This window comes from Centroberyx gerrardi, chromosome 4 (genome assembly GCF_048128805.1).
Source record: "Centroberyx gerrardi isolate f3 chromosome 4, fCenGer3.hap1.cur.20231027, whole genome shotgun sequence".
Classification (NCBI taxonomy): domain Eukaryota; kingdom Metazoa; phylum Chordata; class Actinopteri; order Beryciformes; family Berycidae; genus Centroberyx; species Centroberyx gerrardi.
The window spans coordinates 4,038,289-4,055,306 of NC_136000.1; the positions used below are offsets into that span (position 1 = coordinate 4,038,289).

Sequence of the window (17,018 nt, forward strand, 5' to 3'; positions counted from 1 at the left end):
CGATCATGAGAGCCGAGGAGTGTCAAATTATGTCTGCAGTTTGGGAGGAATGAGAGGTAAGATAGCATTTTCAAGTAATTCTCTAGAGTTTGATTTGACTTCAGTTTGATATAATTTGCTTGGAGAACCAGATTGGTTAGAATGACTGCATCTGGACAGTTCATAGTGTCATGTGAGTTTCCCGATGCCCATCATAAAAAAGTGGATTACTTTCACTTTCAGGTATTTTATGGTGATTGTCTCAACTCTCTGGCACTCTCTGCATTGTCTTATGGGGTAAACACCACCCGTCTGGTCTTTCAAGAACCGTAAAACAATCGCTAAGCAATATTACTGAACAAGGTAAGTAACTACATCCATTTGTCTGCGTACACTGATCTAAATTTGATTACTAAAATGGCAGAGACAGACAGACAGACAGACATACAGACAGACAAGACACAAACAAACACACACACACACACACACACACGTACCACCATGCTCCTCTCAGGTTTCACTTCCCTTTACACCCTTTTTTGTCTTCCTCTTGCTTCACTCTTGCATGCTGGTATGAATTGATTTGCGCAGTAACTTCCCCCTATCTGTACTCTTCCATTAGCACAAAAAAACAGCACACTAAATGTCCATGTGTGTGTTTTCAGGACAGACCGTGGCAGTCTCTGCTCTTCTGGACCGGTAACAGCTTTTAAGGCCGAGCTGTGACCTGCAGGAGTCAAGGTAAGAGACAGAAACTGGGATATAAGAATGGGGAAAGTGTTTGTCTTGACGCTAACAACGCAGTAAAAATATGAATTCCCATGTTGTCCAGCAGCCATCCGGGCGTAATGGCAGAATCAGAGCGGGACACTGAAGACCCAGCAGAGGTGGAGACAGCCAATCAGCAGTCTGAGACAAATCCTGGAACAACAGATGAGACTCTGACTGCAGGTTCCACCTTCAAATCCTCTTATGCTGTTAGATACCATCAGTCTGTTGTTATTTTGTGATGAAGTGTTACAATTTACTTTTTTGGTGCCTGCCTCGTCTATTTCTACTTCCGTTAGCGATTTCCTACGTTTCCCAGAATGCCTTTTGGCAACCCCGGGAGAAGGAGTGTGAACTGGACGCATTCAGTTGTGAGTTATACGTGTAGATGGAGAGAGATAGTGGTGGTATGAACAACAGAGTGAGTTTTTCCAGTCTAGAAAGAATGAGAGTCGTCCTTTACTCAAAACACAACCTGTCATGTGGCTGCAGTGCATTCTGGTCTCTCTCCTGCTCCTGTGGGTGGAGAAACTGGTCTCTCTCCTCTTGTACGATGGATTTCTCCCTGTATGATTGTTGAACGTCTCTCGGTGCAAAATGGCGGCTCTAGAAAGAAGCCCTCGCTCTTTGATTCTGAGGGACTGACACCAAAACCTGACGTTTACCGCTGATGTTTTACATCCTGAAACATTTTCTGCTATCAAACTCCACTGTAGCTGCTGGAAACATCTGGAGGTGACGTCACCTCGTCTACGATTGTGCAGTTATCCACGGGAATGAGAAAAATACACCAAAAAACTAAATGGACCCAGAAATGCAAAATATATGTTTTAGGGTGGATTTCTCCTTTAAACTCCTCCTTTGTTTATCAAAGAAAACTATAAATGTACATGGCAAAGAGTTAACATTCAGTCTAAAAAGAATTGCTTGTGTGTGTGTGTGTGTGTGTGTGTGTGTGTGTGTGTGTGCGTGTGTGTGTGTATGAAGGTCCCGGCCCTTCCTGTTTGACCACTAAGGAGCTTCAGCAGAACCTGCGGGCCGTGAAGCGGAGAACGAGGCCGGTCAGGCTGCTGTTTGAAATCCCATCAACACGCATTATTGAGCAAACCCTGTCCAAATATGTGGTGAGATAACAACAACATACAACTGTCATACTGTATGTAACATGACATGTGGTCTGTTTTTATCAAAAGCACCTCACATTGCCATGAGTTCATACAGTTTCAGTGTGGGTAGACTCAGTGGGAATCGAGCCCCCAACCCCAGCATGTTACCCTTAAGAAAAATAGACTGTTGATCCACCAGGACGTCCCATGCGACTTAATATTCAATGTACTCAGCTAACTCTGCTTAATATTCATCATCCATGTGTTTCCCAGGTGTACCAGGTTGTGGTGATCCGCTCCGGCAGCTTCGACTCCAGGCGCGTGTCCGTGGAGCGCCGCTACAGCGACTTTTCCCGCTTCCACCAGCAGCTGCTTGAGGAATTCAGCGAGGAGCTTGAGGAGGTGACGCTTCCCCGCAAACTCCTGACGGGGAATTTCAGCCCAGAAAGCATCTCAGAGCGTCGCTTGGCGCTCCAGGACTACCTGGCTAAACTCTACGCCATCCGCTGCATTCGATATTCGCGCCACTTCCCGGAATTTTTCACCGAGCAGGAGCAGAGGCGGGCGCACGGCCTGCTGCGAGCGGGACAGTTCACACCGGCCCTGGAGCTGCTGCAGACGGTTCTGGACATCCAGGAGAAGCTGGCCCCGTGGCAGAGCCCCGTCCTGCTGGTGCCGACGCTGTGCGCCCTCGCCGTCTGCCACCGTGACCTGAACGATGCGGAGCAGGCGTTTGCCACCGCACACAAGGCCGTGCCCACAGTGAGGCGCTACGGCCTCAAAAACTACAGAGCGCCCCTGCTGGAGCTGCTGGTGGATTTGGGGTACCAGCTGGGACGTCCTGTGGCTCAGCTGCAGGAGGAACTGACTCTGCTGAGGGACGCTGAGAGGGGACTGGTGTCTTTTCGCTCTCTGAAGGAATTGGTGGTGCAGAAGTTCATCTAAGGACACGATGGTGCAGAAACAACTGCAGTGAACTGTGCTAACCCTAACGCTAACCCTTAGAACTTATAAGCGGTTAATGGTACAGGAAATCTTGTGATGTCACGTCATCTACGATTGGCCAGTTATCCACAGGAAGAAGAAAAATACACCAAACAACTAAATGGACCCAGAAATGCAAGATACATCACCAGTAGCTGTTTTGTTGTTTGAGGGTGGATTTTCTTCTTCTATGTACAGTATGCAAGTCACTAAGAGAGTTATCAGTCTCTGCTCCAGTGTCACCAAGACAGTTTCCTGTATGTCTTGGGGAATAAAGTGATTCTGATGCACTCTCATCTCTCCAGAGGAACTTGCTTGTTTTCCTGTTGCTGCATTTTTCAACAGCGGTTGTTCAATATAGAAACCACTCTGACCCCAGTCTGTTAAAACCACACCACAACACGGCTGTAACCTCCCTAAAACCCTGACAACATTTCCTAAGCATTTCATTTGTACATGATTGGTACATCTTTAACACACAGCTTCAAATTGGCGGCTGAGGAAAACAGTGGCCAGTGGCTCGTATCATATCTAATTTAATCATGTGCATCATCCAGATTTTCATGACTGTTCTCAATACCTAAATTTACCACTAGAAGTCATAATAATTCAGGTTCATATTTCACAAAAATGTTCCTATTTTGGCTTGAATTGGATAAATTGTTTTCAATATTTTGTCTAATTTTAAAGCAGTGTCTCTGTAGACTAAGAAAGTATGTCATAATCATTTTTTAATAAAAAGTTAATTATGTAATTATTCTCTTATTCTCTTTCTCATAACTTTGTGGAGAGATGGTTGATATTTCCTAATAATCTTGGGTTTAAGCTCTTTCATCTGCCAGTTCTTTCCTCTAATAAACCAGTTTTCTGTTGATAGGAAAAAAAACAGAAATACTTATGCAAGGGATAAATTCATTTATTTATTAGATATTAACCATATATGACAATAGACTTTATTAATCATAAAATAATAGGTTTAATGGATTTGGAAATTGTACAATGTAGTTTCCAAATATGACGCCGAAAATGACTTCAGTATTGGGATGAACTAAATCAATGATATCCAAGGTAGATTAGCCAGACTGACAGGGTAGGTCAGTGATTGAAAGCCGTTCGAGGTTCGACTTATTCGGTCTGAGTGTTAACAGCAGCTGCGTGGGGCTCCAGAAATACACTCGTGGTTTTCACCAGACATTCACTGAACACACTAATAAATCCTCCTGTAGTTTAGTTTATACATCTGTAACCCGGACAGCAATGGCGACCGATTCTGTGAAACTCTCCAAAAACCTCTTACGCATGAAGGTAAGTGAAACAGCGTCACTAACAAGTGGGAGCAGATAGCAGCAGGGTGTTAGCATTAGCCATGCTAGCTCCGATACGTGCTGTCCCCTCGTATGACGAAAACGCCACGCCAAACTCCATTTAAAAATCAGGCACTGTAATGATTCCTTGCTTATTTGAAGACGCACACACATCGCAGATCAGGACCTAAGACATGTTTATGAATTATTAGGATATTATGGTTAATTCGGCATACGAGTGATCCACCAAACAGCACTTAAATGTAATCAAATCTCACATTTTTAATTGGTTCACACTGGTCGCTACTGCCTTCCACTGTATGTTTTGGGGGAGGAACAGCATGGGAGCAACGGCCTAACTGATTATAAAAGTTGAGATTGTACTGAACTGAATGCTTGTTGATATATTGCACGCCGAATTGAAGAGTTACTCATAATAATGTTGACATGTCAGGAAGTGGTTTTCTACAAGATGTGATAATTTACCCATAAGCAAGGAATCATTAAATTTCCAAATTTTTTAATAGAGTTTGGCGTGATGATCTGTTCATACAAGAGGATGGAACGTATCGGGGCCTATTAGCCACCAGTGTTTTTGCCTGTTAATCTTTCCCTCGAGCTTCTTGTTGTGATGAAATGAGCTGATGTTTTGGTGTCTCCGCAGTTCATGCAGAGAGGTCTGGATGCAGAGACCAAGAAGCAGCTGGAAGAAGACGAGAGGAGAATCATAAGTGATGAACACTGGTATCTGGACCTGCCAGAGCTCAAAGCTAAAGAGTGGGTGTCAAGTTATATACATACAGCTAGCTAGCACTGATACCTTCCTTCTCTCTTGTAGTTTAAGGAGAGAACATCATACAAGATTATGTTTTCTGCTGTGATCCACATGACAGCAGCTGAAAGTGTCTGTTGCCTCATTTTCTCCCTTTCCATCTGTTAGGAATCTCATCATAGAGGAGAGGAGTTTTGTGCCTTGTGAAGACCTGAAGTATGGTCGAATGTCATTCAAGGGGTTTAATCCAGAAGTTGAGGTCTGTCTTCATTTATTATTCATTATACATCATCTGTCACATCCTCTGCTCCCCTGGTTCTCTCCCTGGCTTGCTCTTACCGAGTGCTTCTCTGTCGCTAGTTGACATTCTCCAAAATTTTTCAGGAACTATGAAAACCATCCCTCTTTCTTTAGCTTGACCGCCATGCATTTTTCATTTTATCCAATGTGTTTAGAAAGCCATCGTATAACTTTATCAACCCACAGCTGGCCATGTAATCCTTCAATTTAAGATAAAATATGAAAATCACCAAAATTGAAGTTTTTCACATCTGTTGTCAGGGTGCTGTAGCTCTGACCCTTTACCTCCATACTATTTGTTGCCTGTAATATTGACAGTGTAGCCCAGCAAACATTTTGACATCGCATAGATATTGTCGGCATGCACCAACATATAATTAAAAGTAAATAAAGCGGCAAAATGAAAGTTGAGACGTCCGTAGTCGTAGTGCATCATTTTGTGAAATCAGGACCTAAATATCTTTATGATATCTGTCAAAACAGTTTCCAAAGCTGTTTTAGTATGAATTCTTACTTTGCTATAATTATGGTTAGACCGAGATATTGGTTCGCTGATATTGGGCCGATATTGGCCTTTCAAAAAAAGGCCAATATCGCTGCTGATATGATGGAGATGAGGATATGATCTTACTCAGTCTGCAGTGAAACCTGCCTCACCTGCCTTAAAGAGCTGCTAATCCACCTAAAAGACTTTCATAAGTCTGGGTTTTAATGGAGAGTTTTAGTGTCCCATGATGGTGTAAATGCTGTTTCAGAGGCTTTGAACCTTGACAAGAAGAAAAATGAGATGTAAACATTGAATCCTTGTAACTTTTTCACATCAAATTGTGAAATTGAAATAGACAGAATATCAGCTAAAAGTGTTAGCCATCAGCAGCATCAATACAAAAATGTCAGTATCAGTATTGGCATTTAAAAAACCTGTATCAGTTGAACCCTAGCCATAATATCATACTGTGAAATGTTGTGCTTGTCTGGGTGGATGTTCAGCTTGCCTCCTCCTGCATGTTGCTGTCCATGAAATGCTTTCTGAGAGGAAGTGAAGCTTTTCCTACCGTGACGTTTGTTGTAACTTGTTTAAGATAAGAGCGTCGGCTAAACGCTTACAACGTAAATGTGAATGCATTTCATTTATATGTGGGCCTTTTCACGAATTTCATTGTTGTGCGTCCACCACAGAAACTAATGCTCTTGATGAATGCCAAGGAAGAGGTGGAGGAGGAAGAGCAGGAGGAAATGAGCAGAATGCAAACAGATGTGACCGATGAAGAGATGGCAAGAAGGTATGTAGGAAAAAAAGGGGGATTGGAGGAATGAATTGGATTGAGAGTGAATCCCATGAATGAGACTTGGTGTGATGTGCTTTTAAAAGAAACACAGGACACATTTAGTTGATTTTGGTTCTTTAGACTTAAAATGAGACTAAAAGTCAGGTTGCAGCTGCAGTTAGACAACAGATGGTAGCAGCAGTTCTTACTTGTACTGTTCAGTCTAATATGGGCTAAAAAATGTACCTCTATTGTACTTGGAGTTAGGTTACCATAATAATCTAGATATACATACAGTAGATCTACAGATGCACACCGAGCAGTGGGACTTTGTTCGCAAATCGTGCAAGCAGGATGCGCATTTGTTCCCCACCTAAATTAATGATTTTATGGACAGCGAGCCAAATCTAAACATATTTTGTGTTGTTGTCAGCATGTGTGAGTTATGTTGACTTGCACATATTGGCAGTCTTTACTGTCAGTTGACTGTAAAAAGGTAAAAACGTTTAACTTTGTAGTGCTAAAAGGCAAAAAGAGCCCGTTTATTCCTGTCGTGTTTCAAAATAAAGTTGTAGAGAACTGGGAAGCTGTAGGAAAAGTCAAAACAAGTCACCAAACGTCCATTGATTTCCTACAGAAACGAATGGCTGACCTGTTGTTTGTGCATGGGAGGATTTGAAACTCGACTTTGTGTCTTATTAAACTGTTGTATGTTTCTTCTTTTTGCAGGTATGAGAGTTTAGTAGGGAGCATGAAGAAAAAGTTTGCTAAGAAGCGGGAGAGGACGGCCATCGAAGAGGAGGATGTCAACCACAATGTTGCAGAAACGAACACAAAGCGGGTCTTCCTGAAACCTCAAGACTAAGATAAGATGTGTTGGACTTCAGAATTGTGTATTTTTATGTGAATGACTCAAAAAATTGTTTTTTTTATAGCTATGTTTGCTTAAACTTCTATATATAGCGTTGGTGTGTGATAGATCAGTATGTACAGTATTTTAAGGCTGAATGGATGTTATACATCCTCTTTTTTTAAAAGATGTATCTTTGAGATGCTATGAGGGTTATGAACATACAATGTAACTTTTTTTTACAGTTCATGCAACATGGATAAGATTTCCATTAAATGCATAGCCCAATGTATTCATGTGTGTGCCTTGTGTCATATGCAAAACTGTTCTTGCATTCAGTTCATGCAAGGAAGAGGGAAAACATTATTTGATTCCAACTCCAAGTCCTGTGAGAAAGATGATCTGTACCTCCATACAGGAAATGGAAAGTTCATATAAGGATTGACCTGTCTGAGGTGAACAGTGGTGGAAAGTGCTAAAATGTCCTAGTTACATAAAAGTAAAAAGTATCTCATTTAAAATGTACTCAGAGTAAACGTTAGTTACGTTTTATTAGATTAGTTTAATTAGAAAAATTAGAAATTACAAAATAAAGTGCATTAAGTAAAGCAAAACCAGATTACTCTGTGAATGGCTCCACAATTGGCCAATTTACGTTGGTCCAATTTCTGTTGCTGATGGAGAGACAAAATGTGTTCTCTATGATTGATGTGATTACGTAGCTGAGTACAATACTTCAGCAAAAATGTACTTAAGTAAAATTACTGACTTTAAAATATACTCAAAAGTACAAGCGCACACAAAAAAAAGCTACTCAGTCACTAACATGAGTAAATGTACTGAGTTACTTCCACCCTTGGAGGTGAATTATCTGTTTAGTACGGCATCTTGATACAGAGACCATGAGACTTTATATGGTGTCTTTTCAAAATAAGGGTTGGAGCTTGGAGAGACGGCAATCTAGGAAGGAAGCGTTCGTGTTGCATCTTCCCGAACTCGAGCAAAAACATCAACTGACCTTTGTCAGCTGATTTAGAACACATCCGCCGTGCAATGAACCATGGGAAATATTGCCAGAGAAGTCTGCAAGGAAGTGGACCGACTGGAGCGGCCCCAAAAGTCTGCATGAGGGCCCTTACAGACTTGATGAGTCAACAGCAACAGATGTGTGTCATGTTGTCCAGTATAGCTCCAGGTTGGGGGTTTGAGGGCCTCCCACACTGAAACTATGCACTCATGGTACTGTAAGACCCTTTGGATATAAGTGACCATCAAGAGGTGTATATTAACAGACATTAAAATGATTTGAACGGCTGTCATGCAGTCCCGCTCAGCCTCAGTTCATCCTAAGACCAGCCGGATGACAGTCGTTGAATTTGAAGATGCGTGGAATGATGAAGTCAGACATTGCAGTGGGGCAGAGGCGGTAAAGGAATGGGAAGAGCCACGCTGTCTGTCCCGGGCTGTAGAGAGGTTTAGGGTGAACCGACAGCAGAGCGTGGCGCATGTCCTCCACCACGGGGGACAGGTCGTCAGACAGCTGGTCGGCCATCTTGGACGGAGAGTCCAGGACAGAGGAAATGTACGCCTCCCCATAATCCTCCCTGGTATCGGAGGACAGACCGTTAAGGAGCTCGTCTTGGTAGCGACTCCCGGCTTCGCTGCTTCTGAAGATACCTGAAATGAAATATGAAAAATGTGACTTCTCATAGTTTTATTTTACAGAACTGTTGTAGGTTAAATGACACAGACATCAGGGACTGACCCAGGCTGGTTTCCCAAAAGCTTTTTTAGACTAAGGGTGCGATCACACCTCCAGTTCATTTTCTTTGATCCAAACCAGAGTGGAAAAGTTGACATTTTTGTATTTGGTTCATTTAGGTTCATGCTGCCCAATTACAAGCAAACCAGGGCTTGTAAACAAAAGTCACATGGGCCTGGTTTCTCGGACATGGATTAAACTGAAAATGAAATCTTAGTCTAGTGCTAGGCTTAATCCATGTCAGAGCAACCAGCCCATGGACTCACAAGTAGCTCATTTCTTGGATTTTGGTCACCTGTGATCTTGCCCGGTTAGAGATGTTGTCGGTGGGGAGTCAAAACAAATCTGATTCTACACTGAACAAAAATATAAACGCAACACTTTTGTTTTTGCTCCCATTTTTCATGAGTTGAAATAAAAGATCTACGACTTTTTCTATGCACACAAAAGGCTTATTTCTCTCAAATTTTGTTCACAAATTTGTTTAAATCCGTGTTAGTGAGCACTTCTCCTTTGCCAAGATAATCCATCCACCTGACAGGTGTGGCATATCAAGATGCTGATTAAACAGCATGATTATTGCACAGGTGTGCCTTGGGCCGGTCACAATAAAAGGCCACTCTGAATTTGGTGTCAGAATGCTTTTTGGAAATCCAGCCCTGCGTCCTGCGTGGCTGTGGAAATTATCCACACAGTGAAAGCAGACCTACTTGTTCTGAAGCCTGCCGGTTGGATTGTGGCAACTTTGACGCCCCATCCAGCCAACTCCAGCCTCATCACGCTGGAGAAGACGCCCAGAGCCGCTTTCGATGCTCCATATGCAGAAAACATGGGTATGGGCACTTCACCTACAGAAGCAAAAATCACTCCATGAACACACAGTTTTCTTCTAAATTGAGGTATTCACTATTTGAAGAAAAAAAAAAAGACTATTAGAAACTTACTGATAGGGTAAAATTATTACAATATTACTTTTTAAAGGATAGAAGGTAACTTAAGTCTTTTGACAAAGCGAGAACTTTTACAGACTTGATCCTTTATATTTTAGAGATATTACTACTTATATTACTACTATATTATGATATTACTACTTGATTCCTGCCAATAAAGCTTTTTCTGAATCTGAATCTGATACTGAACGATGCACTTAAGGTATGGTAATATATAGACCCTTGCGGTATTTCTAATTTTGGTCACACTTTATTTGGATAGTCCAATGCCTATAGTCATCTTCCTATCAAATGACTATAATGTGTAAAATGGTTTCAGGTGATACTATAGTGTGAAAACTAGTCTGTAGATATCCATTGTCTGGGTTAGGGTTAATCTTAGGGTTGGGGTTAGGTGAGGACATGTTTTTTTTTTTCCCCCAGTCTTTTATTTCATTGTCTGATTGAGCGTGGCGAGTGGGTTTGAGCTGTCTCTGATCAACAGGATTGTTGAATTTGGAGATTTACTGGTCTGGATGTTTTTCCTTCATTAAAAAATAGGACCATGGTTAGGGTTACATAGTCTGTAGTCCCTTTGTTGAACATCTACTTTTTGTCACCTGATAGTTGAGTATCAACATTGGACTATTCCAATAAAGTGTTATTTTTCTTTGTCTTTTTTCTATGTGCAACTAAACTAAACCTTCGCTTCAGCTAGTTCGTTTGCAGTGTTCAGCGTTTCTCTCGTGTCAGAACTACCTGCCATGCTGGAAATGTTGACTATCCTTCCTCTGGAGCTCCGCAGCAGTGGGAGGAAGACCTGGCACATCTTCACGGCGGACAGGAAGTTCACGTCCATGCAGCGTCTGTACGCCGTGATTGGCTGGATCTCCCCGTCGGCAGTGTAGCCCAGGATCCCTGCGTTGTTCACCAAACCCCAGAGACCTGCCAGCCAAGAAGAAGAAGAAGAAGAAGAAGACATCTGCCGCTTGGTTCATGCTTTCACCCAAAATGTTTTACAGTACCAGGTGTTTGCATCTTTAGTATGTTTAGTTCCCACAACCCTGGCAGTGTTAGTGCCTTGCTCTACCTGTTGAGCAGTGTTGGTTACTTTTTTCTAGTTACTTTTAAAAGTAATTAATATTAAACGGACTTTTGCGTTACCCACTTCTTGTGCTGCCAAGTGTGTTGCAAGGGAATCCTGGTGGCTCAGTGGTCTAAGGCGTGTGCCATGTAAACGTCCTGGGTTTGAATCCAGTCCAGGACCTTTTCTGCGTGTCATCCCCCTCTCTCTCCCAATCTTTCCTGTCTCTCTTAACTTTGAACTATCTTACAAAGGCAAAAATGCCCCAAAAAAATAGCCAATGCAAGACTGTCACTCTACTTTTAAACGTTAATTTAATTTATACCAAGCAAACTTAGATTGTTTATTCCCAATCAGCAGTATGTTGTCTGCACAGATACCATGGGATTTTCACCTTTTCTTTTAATTAGCATGAACAAACATGAAACTATATGAAAGAAAAATAGAATTAACAATATTCTAATGTTAAAAAGTAACTAATGTGTAACTAACGTGTTTAAGTTGCCACAAAAAAGTAATCTGAAAATGAATTACGCCCAACACTGCCATTAAGCTACACAGGAAATTGGTGGTGTCCAGTGAATAACAACATCAAGACGGTTCAGTCGTGCACCAGTACCATCCTTCCACCCCAATGCATGCTGGGACAAGCTCCAGCCCTCCTGTGATGCAGAAAAGGAATAAGTGGGTAGAGAAAATGAATGTATCTTACCTGCCTCCCCGACCTGAGCGCAGATGTAGCGGTGAGCTTGCTCTATCTGGGAGTGATCTGTGACGTCCAGCTGCAGGACCTGCAGGTGTTTGGATCCGTGTTGCTTCAGCCGCTGAGCTCCGGGCCCGCTCGCGTCCAGAACACCAGCGAACACCGTCACTCCCAGCTCACTCAGCAGCTTCGCCAGGGCGTGACCGAAACCTGAATCGCAACCTGGCCGGAAGAAATATGCCAAGTTCAGCAATAATACTGAAGCTTTGTCCGATATACACTACCAGTCAAAAGTTTGGACACACCTGATTGAATGTTCTATGTTTTTCATTCTCTTGAAGCTATTTTGATCTAAAGGTTTATGCTTAAATGCTTGAAATTAGTTTCTTAGACAAATATAAATAGTGAAGTTGATCCTATGAATGAATTTTTTTCCAAAGCCTTTGTCTTTCCATCAAGGCAAAGGGCGGCTGCTTTAAAGAATCTAAAATATAAGATAGTTTTGATTTGTTTAACACTTTTTTTGGTCACTGCATAATTCCATTTGTGTTATTTCATAGTTTTGATGCCTTTACTGTATTCTAAAATGTGAAAAATAGTAAAAAAAATAAAGAAAAATATGTGTCCAAACCTTTGACTGGTGGTGTAGGTCAATGGGTAGAGCAAGGCACTAACGCTGCCAGGGTTGGGGGTTCAATTCCCACTGGGGCTTCTAATGCTGAAAATGTACAGTACTGTGCAAAAGTCTTAGGCACCCTAGATTTTTTATATACATTTCTTAGAAGTCTTAGATGTTTATTTGTTTTCTGCATTAGCTGTTTATTGTAAATTTTTGATATTCAGAAACTTTTCATTTCATTAGTTTTGAAAGCATCTTCGCTTTATGGATTTCTTTGACATATGCTTAAGACTTTTGCACAGTACTGTATGTACTCATGGTCGGTGAGGCACAAAGGATAAAAACTATCCACTAAATGCTACACGATAAGCTCGATATGTTTGATCACAGTAGTGGAGCGTGAACTGATTGCTGTGTCCTTGTCACACTTCTCAAGCAGCTCACTGATGATACTGGGAGGATTGTGTCTGGCCTGCCGTGTCGTATCGTCTGCTGGCTGTTTGTCTCGCATGTAAGCAGCACTGAGAAGTCTTATCAGAAGCTCATATCTGAAGATAAGGGAGGAGTGTGTTGCATAGTGATCAGTCGCAGTATACAAGGGTTCGAGGGTTGTCTCAGCAACACCAGTAGACCGGTTAGCTGATCAGTTGAGATGGTCAGGGGTTATATTCACTCTCAGTACAATAAACCTAGACAATTCTACTGTTTCTAGTAAAAAAGTAAGCTAAATTTAGGGTGTTCTTGTGGCTCAGTTGGTAAGACACATACCATATGACCATGATATCAGGGGTTCAAGCCCAGCCCAGGACCTTCTTCACATGTCAAACCCATTTTCCCTGTTCTCTATACTGTTAGCTCTCCATTAAGCAAATATGCAAAAACGAATCTTTAAAAAGTAAACAAAGAATTTGAATCCTAAAGTACCTGACTACCTCAAGGGGCTTCCTGTTGGATTGAATATATTCCTGTCCTGAGGGAAGACGAGGCGCTACTCTCCCAGTGACAAAAAAATGTCCAAGCTTTAGTAGTTAACCATGTCAAATTTTCACTGAGAGAGCTTGTCTTCCCCCAATGTTACTTCATTTAAGATTCACCAACACATTCACAAATGCCATAAACACCACACTGTAAGAAAAAAGGTACAAACAAGGAACAGAAAAAGTTACAGCACCAGCAACCAAAGGTACTGCAACTGTGGACCTTTTCTCCGGAGTGTAACCGGGATTTCAACAGATTTCAACAGATGTGATTACATTGAGCATATTGCCTATTCAGTTGTTACTCAACTACCCATAACTTACATAATAGTTGTTTACATAACAATGATGAGGTGTGTGTGTGTGTGTGTGTGTGTGTGTGTGTGTGTGTGTGCATGTTCACTCACCTGTAACCAGCACTGCTCTGCCATGCATGGACAGCCACTCCACTCTTCTGCCCACAGTCACATAGTGCAGACAGAGGCTGCAGCACAGGAGGAGCCCGCAGCAGCCTGGACAACCCCAAAAGTACAGTGGGCACCCAAGGGTGCCGAGGGCAATGGCCCAGCACCCGGCATAACAGCCCTCTGTCACCTGCCGAACCACTGTGTAAACGTATGCAGCTGTGGCTATGGCACAAAAAGTAGAGATACAGAATCCGCTGTCAGAGTTTCCCATCCTTCCGCAGTCTGACTCTGTTAGTTAGCGTAGCATCTAGGAGGAAATAAATATCACTGTGTTTCCCTGTGTGTTGGCTGGTCTCCTGGCCCCTTCACATGCATGTCAGATGTAGACTCCACTGTGGAAAGCCAGCTCATAACCTTATGAGACAGAGTGAAAACAGCTGGCCCTGCCCTCTTGTTCTCTGTACACAGCCAATCAGCCGTGCGTTATGTGTGTCCGCAAGCGGGTGTGTTTCCAGAACCTGTTTTGTCTCACGCTGGCAGAGGAAGAGCCAGGCAATATCTCTTATTCTAATATGTCATCTGACACGCTATTGTCAAAGCTCAGTGTTCCTGCTCTCATCACGATATGAGCCACCTTCCTCCTCAGTAAACACCACACCGATGGTTAAGATCACCTAGAAACTGGTAGAGTGTATTTAGTACATGAGATATCTTTGGTTTTTGTTTCTTTCTTTAGTTGTTTATCTGCTCCAAGAACATCTTTGACCTTTGCTGGACTTCATTTTTGGCAGGATTAAATCATCAGATCCTTCCAATTATAAAGACAGAGATAAGCAATGGAGGTGGATATTTTGACAAAACAAAAATAATTACTATCATTTAATTCTCAAAAATAAAGACGATCCAGTTGGTAAAAGTGTTATCTTCTTGCCAACCAGTTACCTATTACTCTTAAAAGTGTGGTATTTTGTGATTTCCTTTTGTATCATTTTGATCATTTTGTATGGGTCGGAAGATTAGGTATCACTTTTTTCCATTTGGTCGATCTCAAGTGTAATTATGGGGTACTAGTAAAATAACAATGTTGCAGTTACCGGGTAACAAAACAAGAAGTCCGGGACACATTTAGAATAAATATTGATTATCCTCCTCTCCACACTCGCTGAGCTTGGCTTCTCAGGATCTGCTGGTTTGAGTCCTTTAGAGTGTCTTGGAGAGGGGAAGTGTCTAAATCCCACTGCTTGTCCACAGGGGAACCTCAAGGGTCAGTGCTCGGACCCCTTCTCTTTTCAATATACACCACCTCACTTGGTGCAGTCATCCGCTCACATGGCTTCTCATACCTTTTATATGCTGATGACACCCAGCTCTTCTTATCATTCCCGCCAGAAGACCCCACAGTCTCGGCACGGATATCGGCATGCCTCGCCGATATCTCGTCCTTTACAGTTTCAACCACAAGTCTTGATGGAGCTTTGACCTCAACCTGGATGGCTGGAGCCTGGGACTCCTGAGGCAGGTTGGTTGATCCTTCCTTAAGCAGGTGAATCAGGGTGTATTCAGCAAGAGTTACTGTCAGGTCCAGCAGAGAGGATAGTGACTTCTGTTCCCTCACAACATTCGGGTTGATGCAGGACGGTGACAGAGCTTTCAGCAGCCGCCTCAGTCTGTGCACAAGAGTCGACCGTTTCGCTCTTGATGATAAAAGGACATTGTTCGTCCTCCTTCTCCAAGTCCTGGAGGAACAGCATCAGTTTAGAATCAGCTTTGACGATTGGCTCCCATTCACCAAGATGATCTTGAGTAGGGCCATGGTGTGCAGCGCAGGCAGTACTAAATGTAGAACTCACTGTTGTGGAAGCATTCATGTGCTTTTCACCAAGTTCCTCCTCCTCCAGGAGGACCGAGAGAAACTGCATCAGGTGAGAATCAGTGCTGACTAACGGTTCCCATTTGTCAAGATGGTCCAGAGCCGGCCCATGCTGTGGGGAGCAGTCAAGCACAAATCTAGAGAGATGTGATGAAGCGTAGAGGAGCTCCTCACCAAATCCCCCCTTCTCCAAGTCAAAGTGGGATTTGACCACTGACTCCCACTCATCAAGGCAGCCCAGACTAGATCCACAGGGTGAGCAGCAGTCAGCCACAAATCCAGATGTGTCACCCGGGGGAGCATAGAGGTATCTCTTTCCAACTGCCTCCAGGTGGTATTCATCGTCAAAACCAATCGGGGAGTGCTGAAGCAGCCTCAATCTCTCACTGATTTTGCAGTCATCAGTCATTTGAGCCTCATGGGATGGAGCCTCAACAAGGCGGAGCAGGTTGGACTGAGCCTCAACATGCTGAGCTGGGTGGATGGATGCTCCAGCATTACCTAACACTGTGTCTTCAGTCATGAGAGGAGACTCTCTGTGGGAGGAAGGTCTCCTTCGTCCATATCCAAGAGAAGTTTGTATGCTGATGAAGCTGTGCTGGCGATTGGTTCCCATATACTGACTCTCAAATCCACAAGCAGGTTTGGAGCCGAGACCAACAGCAGACTGAGGTGAAAGGTCACAGTCGAGCTCAGCAGGACCTCCAGAGAAACTAGAGGCTTCAGCATAAAGGTATTGCTCCTTCTTCAAGATTTTCGCAAACATGCAGTTGATGTTTTCATGGCGATCGTCATTAAGGGCATTGAGTCGAGCGACCATTTGCATGGATGCTGAAAGAAATGCGATGGCAACATCTTAATAATCAAATAACCATAAGACCACCTGATGTAGCTTCACTCAAGGTCAACATGCTTCATCACAGCTTCATCTTATGCCTTTCATCATAGTTTTGTTTCAACAACAAATCTAACTGAATTTACAATGTAAATCAAACTAAGGAAGAACTCGACACAAATGCAAATCCTTCAACACAAACAACTAGTCTATCCTGACTGTCTGTCTCTTGTTTGTCTGTTCAGAAAAATCCTCTGTACTAATCTTTTCCTGTTAAATAATAAAATTATAAATACATGTGGCTTACCAAGATGGAAATCACTCTCCATGGTTTACTTTATAAAAGGTAGATGTTGTTGATGTTTCTCCAAATGAATGCAATGTGAGTTTTCTTTATTAATTTGCAGGTGAACACCGATCAGAGATGAAACTGAGTCTGAGGTCAATCTGTCTTTATGAGACATTCTGAATTATATGAACTCTGCTGCATTCTGTCCAGCT

General features: G+C 42.6%; 3 protein-coding genes across 5 annotated transcripts; 2 read left to right on the forward strand and 1 right to left on the reverse strand.

Annotated features, from left to right (window-relative positions):
* The first annotated feature begins 220 nt into the window (after window positions 1–220).
* On the forward strand, window positions 221–3,543 carry snx20 (sorting nexin 20). 2 transcript variants are annotated; one of them, XM_078283190.1, is made up of 5 exons: window positions 221–342; window positions 645–720; window positions 812–930; window positions 1,735–1,871; window positions 2,127–3,543. In XM_078283190.1, the coding sequence occupies exons 3-5, from the start codon at window positions 828–830 to the stop codon at window positions 2,796–2,798; spliced, it is 912 nt and encodes a 303-aa protein (XP_078139316.1). In that variant the 5' UTR covers window positions 221–342; window positions 645–720; window positions 812–827; the 3' UTR covers window positions 2,799–3,543. The 2 variants fall into 2 exon arrangements, with proteins under 2 accessions (XP_078139316.1, XP_071760819.2); XM_071904718.2 differs by having other exon boundaries at window positions 815–930.
* Window positions 3,544–3,979: 436 nt separating this feature from the next.
* mphosph6 (M-phase phosphoprotein 6) lies at window positions 3,980–7,834 on the forward strand. Its single transcript, XM_071904717.2, has 5 exons — window positions 3,980–4,142; window positions 4,806–4,918; window positions 5,082–5,172; window positions 6,393–6,496; window positions 7,211–7,834. Exons 1-5 carry the CDS (start codon window positions 4,095–4,097, stop codon window positions 7,344–7,346), a joined length of 492 nt encoding a protein of 163 aa, XP_071760818.1. The 5' UTR covers window positions 3,980–4,094; the 3' UTR covers window positions 7,347–7,834.
* Window positions 7,835–7,863: 29 nt separating this feature from the next.
* Window positions 7,864–14,191, reverse strand: hsd17b2 (hydroxysteroid (17-beta) dehydrogenase 2). 2 transcript variants are annotated; one of them, XM_071904710.2, is made up of 5 exons: window positions 13,813–14,191; window positions 11,819–12,031; window positions 10,782–10,967; window positions 9,804–9,941; window positions 7,864–9,008 (listed from the first exon to the last, which is right to left on the reverse strand). In XM_071904710.2, the coding sequence occupies exons 1-5, from the start codon at window positions 14,081–14,083 to the stop codon at window positions 8,668–8,670; spliced, it is 1,149 nt and encodes a 382-aa protein (XP_071760811.2). In that variant the 5' UTR covers window positions 14,084–14,191; the 3' UTR covers window positions 7,864–8,667. The 2 variants fall into 2 exon arrangements, with proteins under 2 accessions (XP_071760811.2, XP_071760812.2); XM_071904711.2 differs by lacking the exon at window positions 9,804–9,941.
* Window positions 14,192–17,018: the final 2,827 nt, after the last annotated feature.

Coding starts and splice junctions, on each gene's coding strand:
- snx20 (XM_078283190.1), top strand. CDS start 828: ATGGCAGAATCAGAGCGGGACACTGAAGACCCAGCAGAGGTGGAGACA. Junction 931..1,734: donor AGATGAGACTCTGACTGCAG/GTTCCACCTTCA, acceptor GTGTGTATGAAG/GTCCCGGCCCTTCCTGTTTG. Junction 1,872..2,126: donor AAACCCTGTCCAAATATGTG/GTGAGATAACAA, acceptor TGTGTTTCCCAG/GTGTACCAGGTTGTGGTGAT.
- mphosph6 (XM_071904717.2), top strand. CDS start 4,095: ATGGCGACCGATTCTGTGAAACTCTCCAAAAACCTCTTACGCATGAAG. Junction 4,143..4,805: donor AAAACCTCTTACGCATGAAG/GTAAGTGAAACA, acceptor GTGTCTCCGCAG/TTCATGCAGAGAGGTCTGGA. Junction 5,173..6,392: donor GGTTTAATCCAGAAGTTGAG/GTCTGTCTTCAT, acceptor CGTCCACCACAG/AAACTAATGCTCTTGATGAA.
- hsd17b2 (XM_071904710.2), bottom strand. CDS start 14,083: ATGGGAAACTCTGACAGCGGATTCTGTATCTCTACTTTTTGTGCCATA. Junction 12,032..13,812: donor CAGAGCAGTGCTGGTTACAG/GTGAGTGAACAT, acceptor TCTTCCGGCCAG/GTTGCGATTCAGGTTTCGGT. Junction 10,968..11,818: donor CGCTCAGGTCGGGGAGGCAG/GTAAGATACATT, acceptor CTTGGCTGGCAG/GTCTCTGGGGTTTGGTGAAC.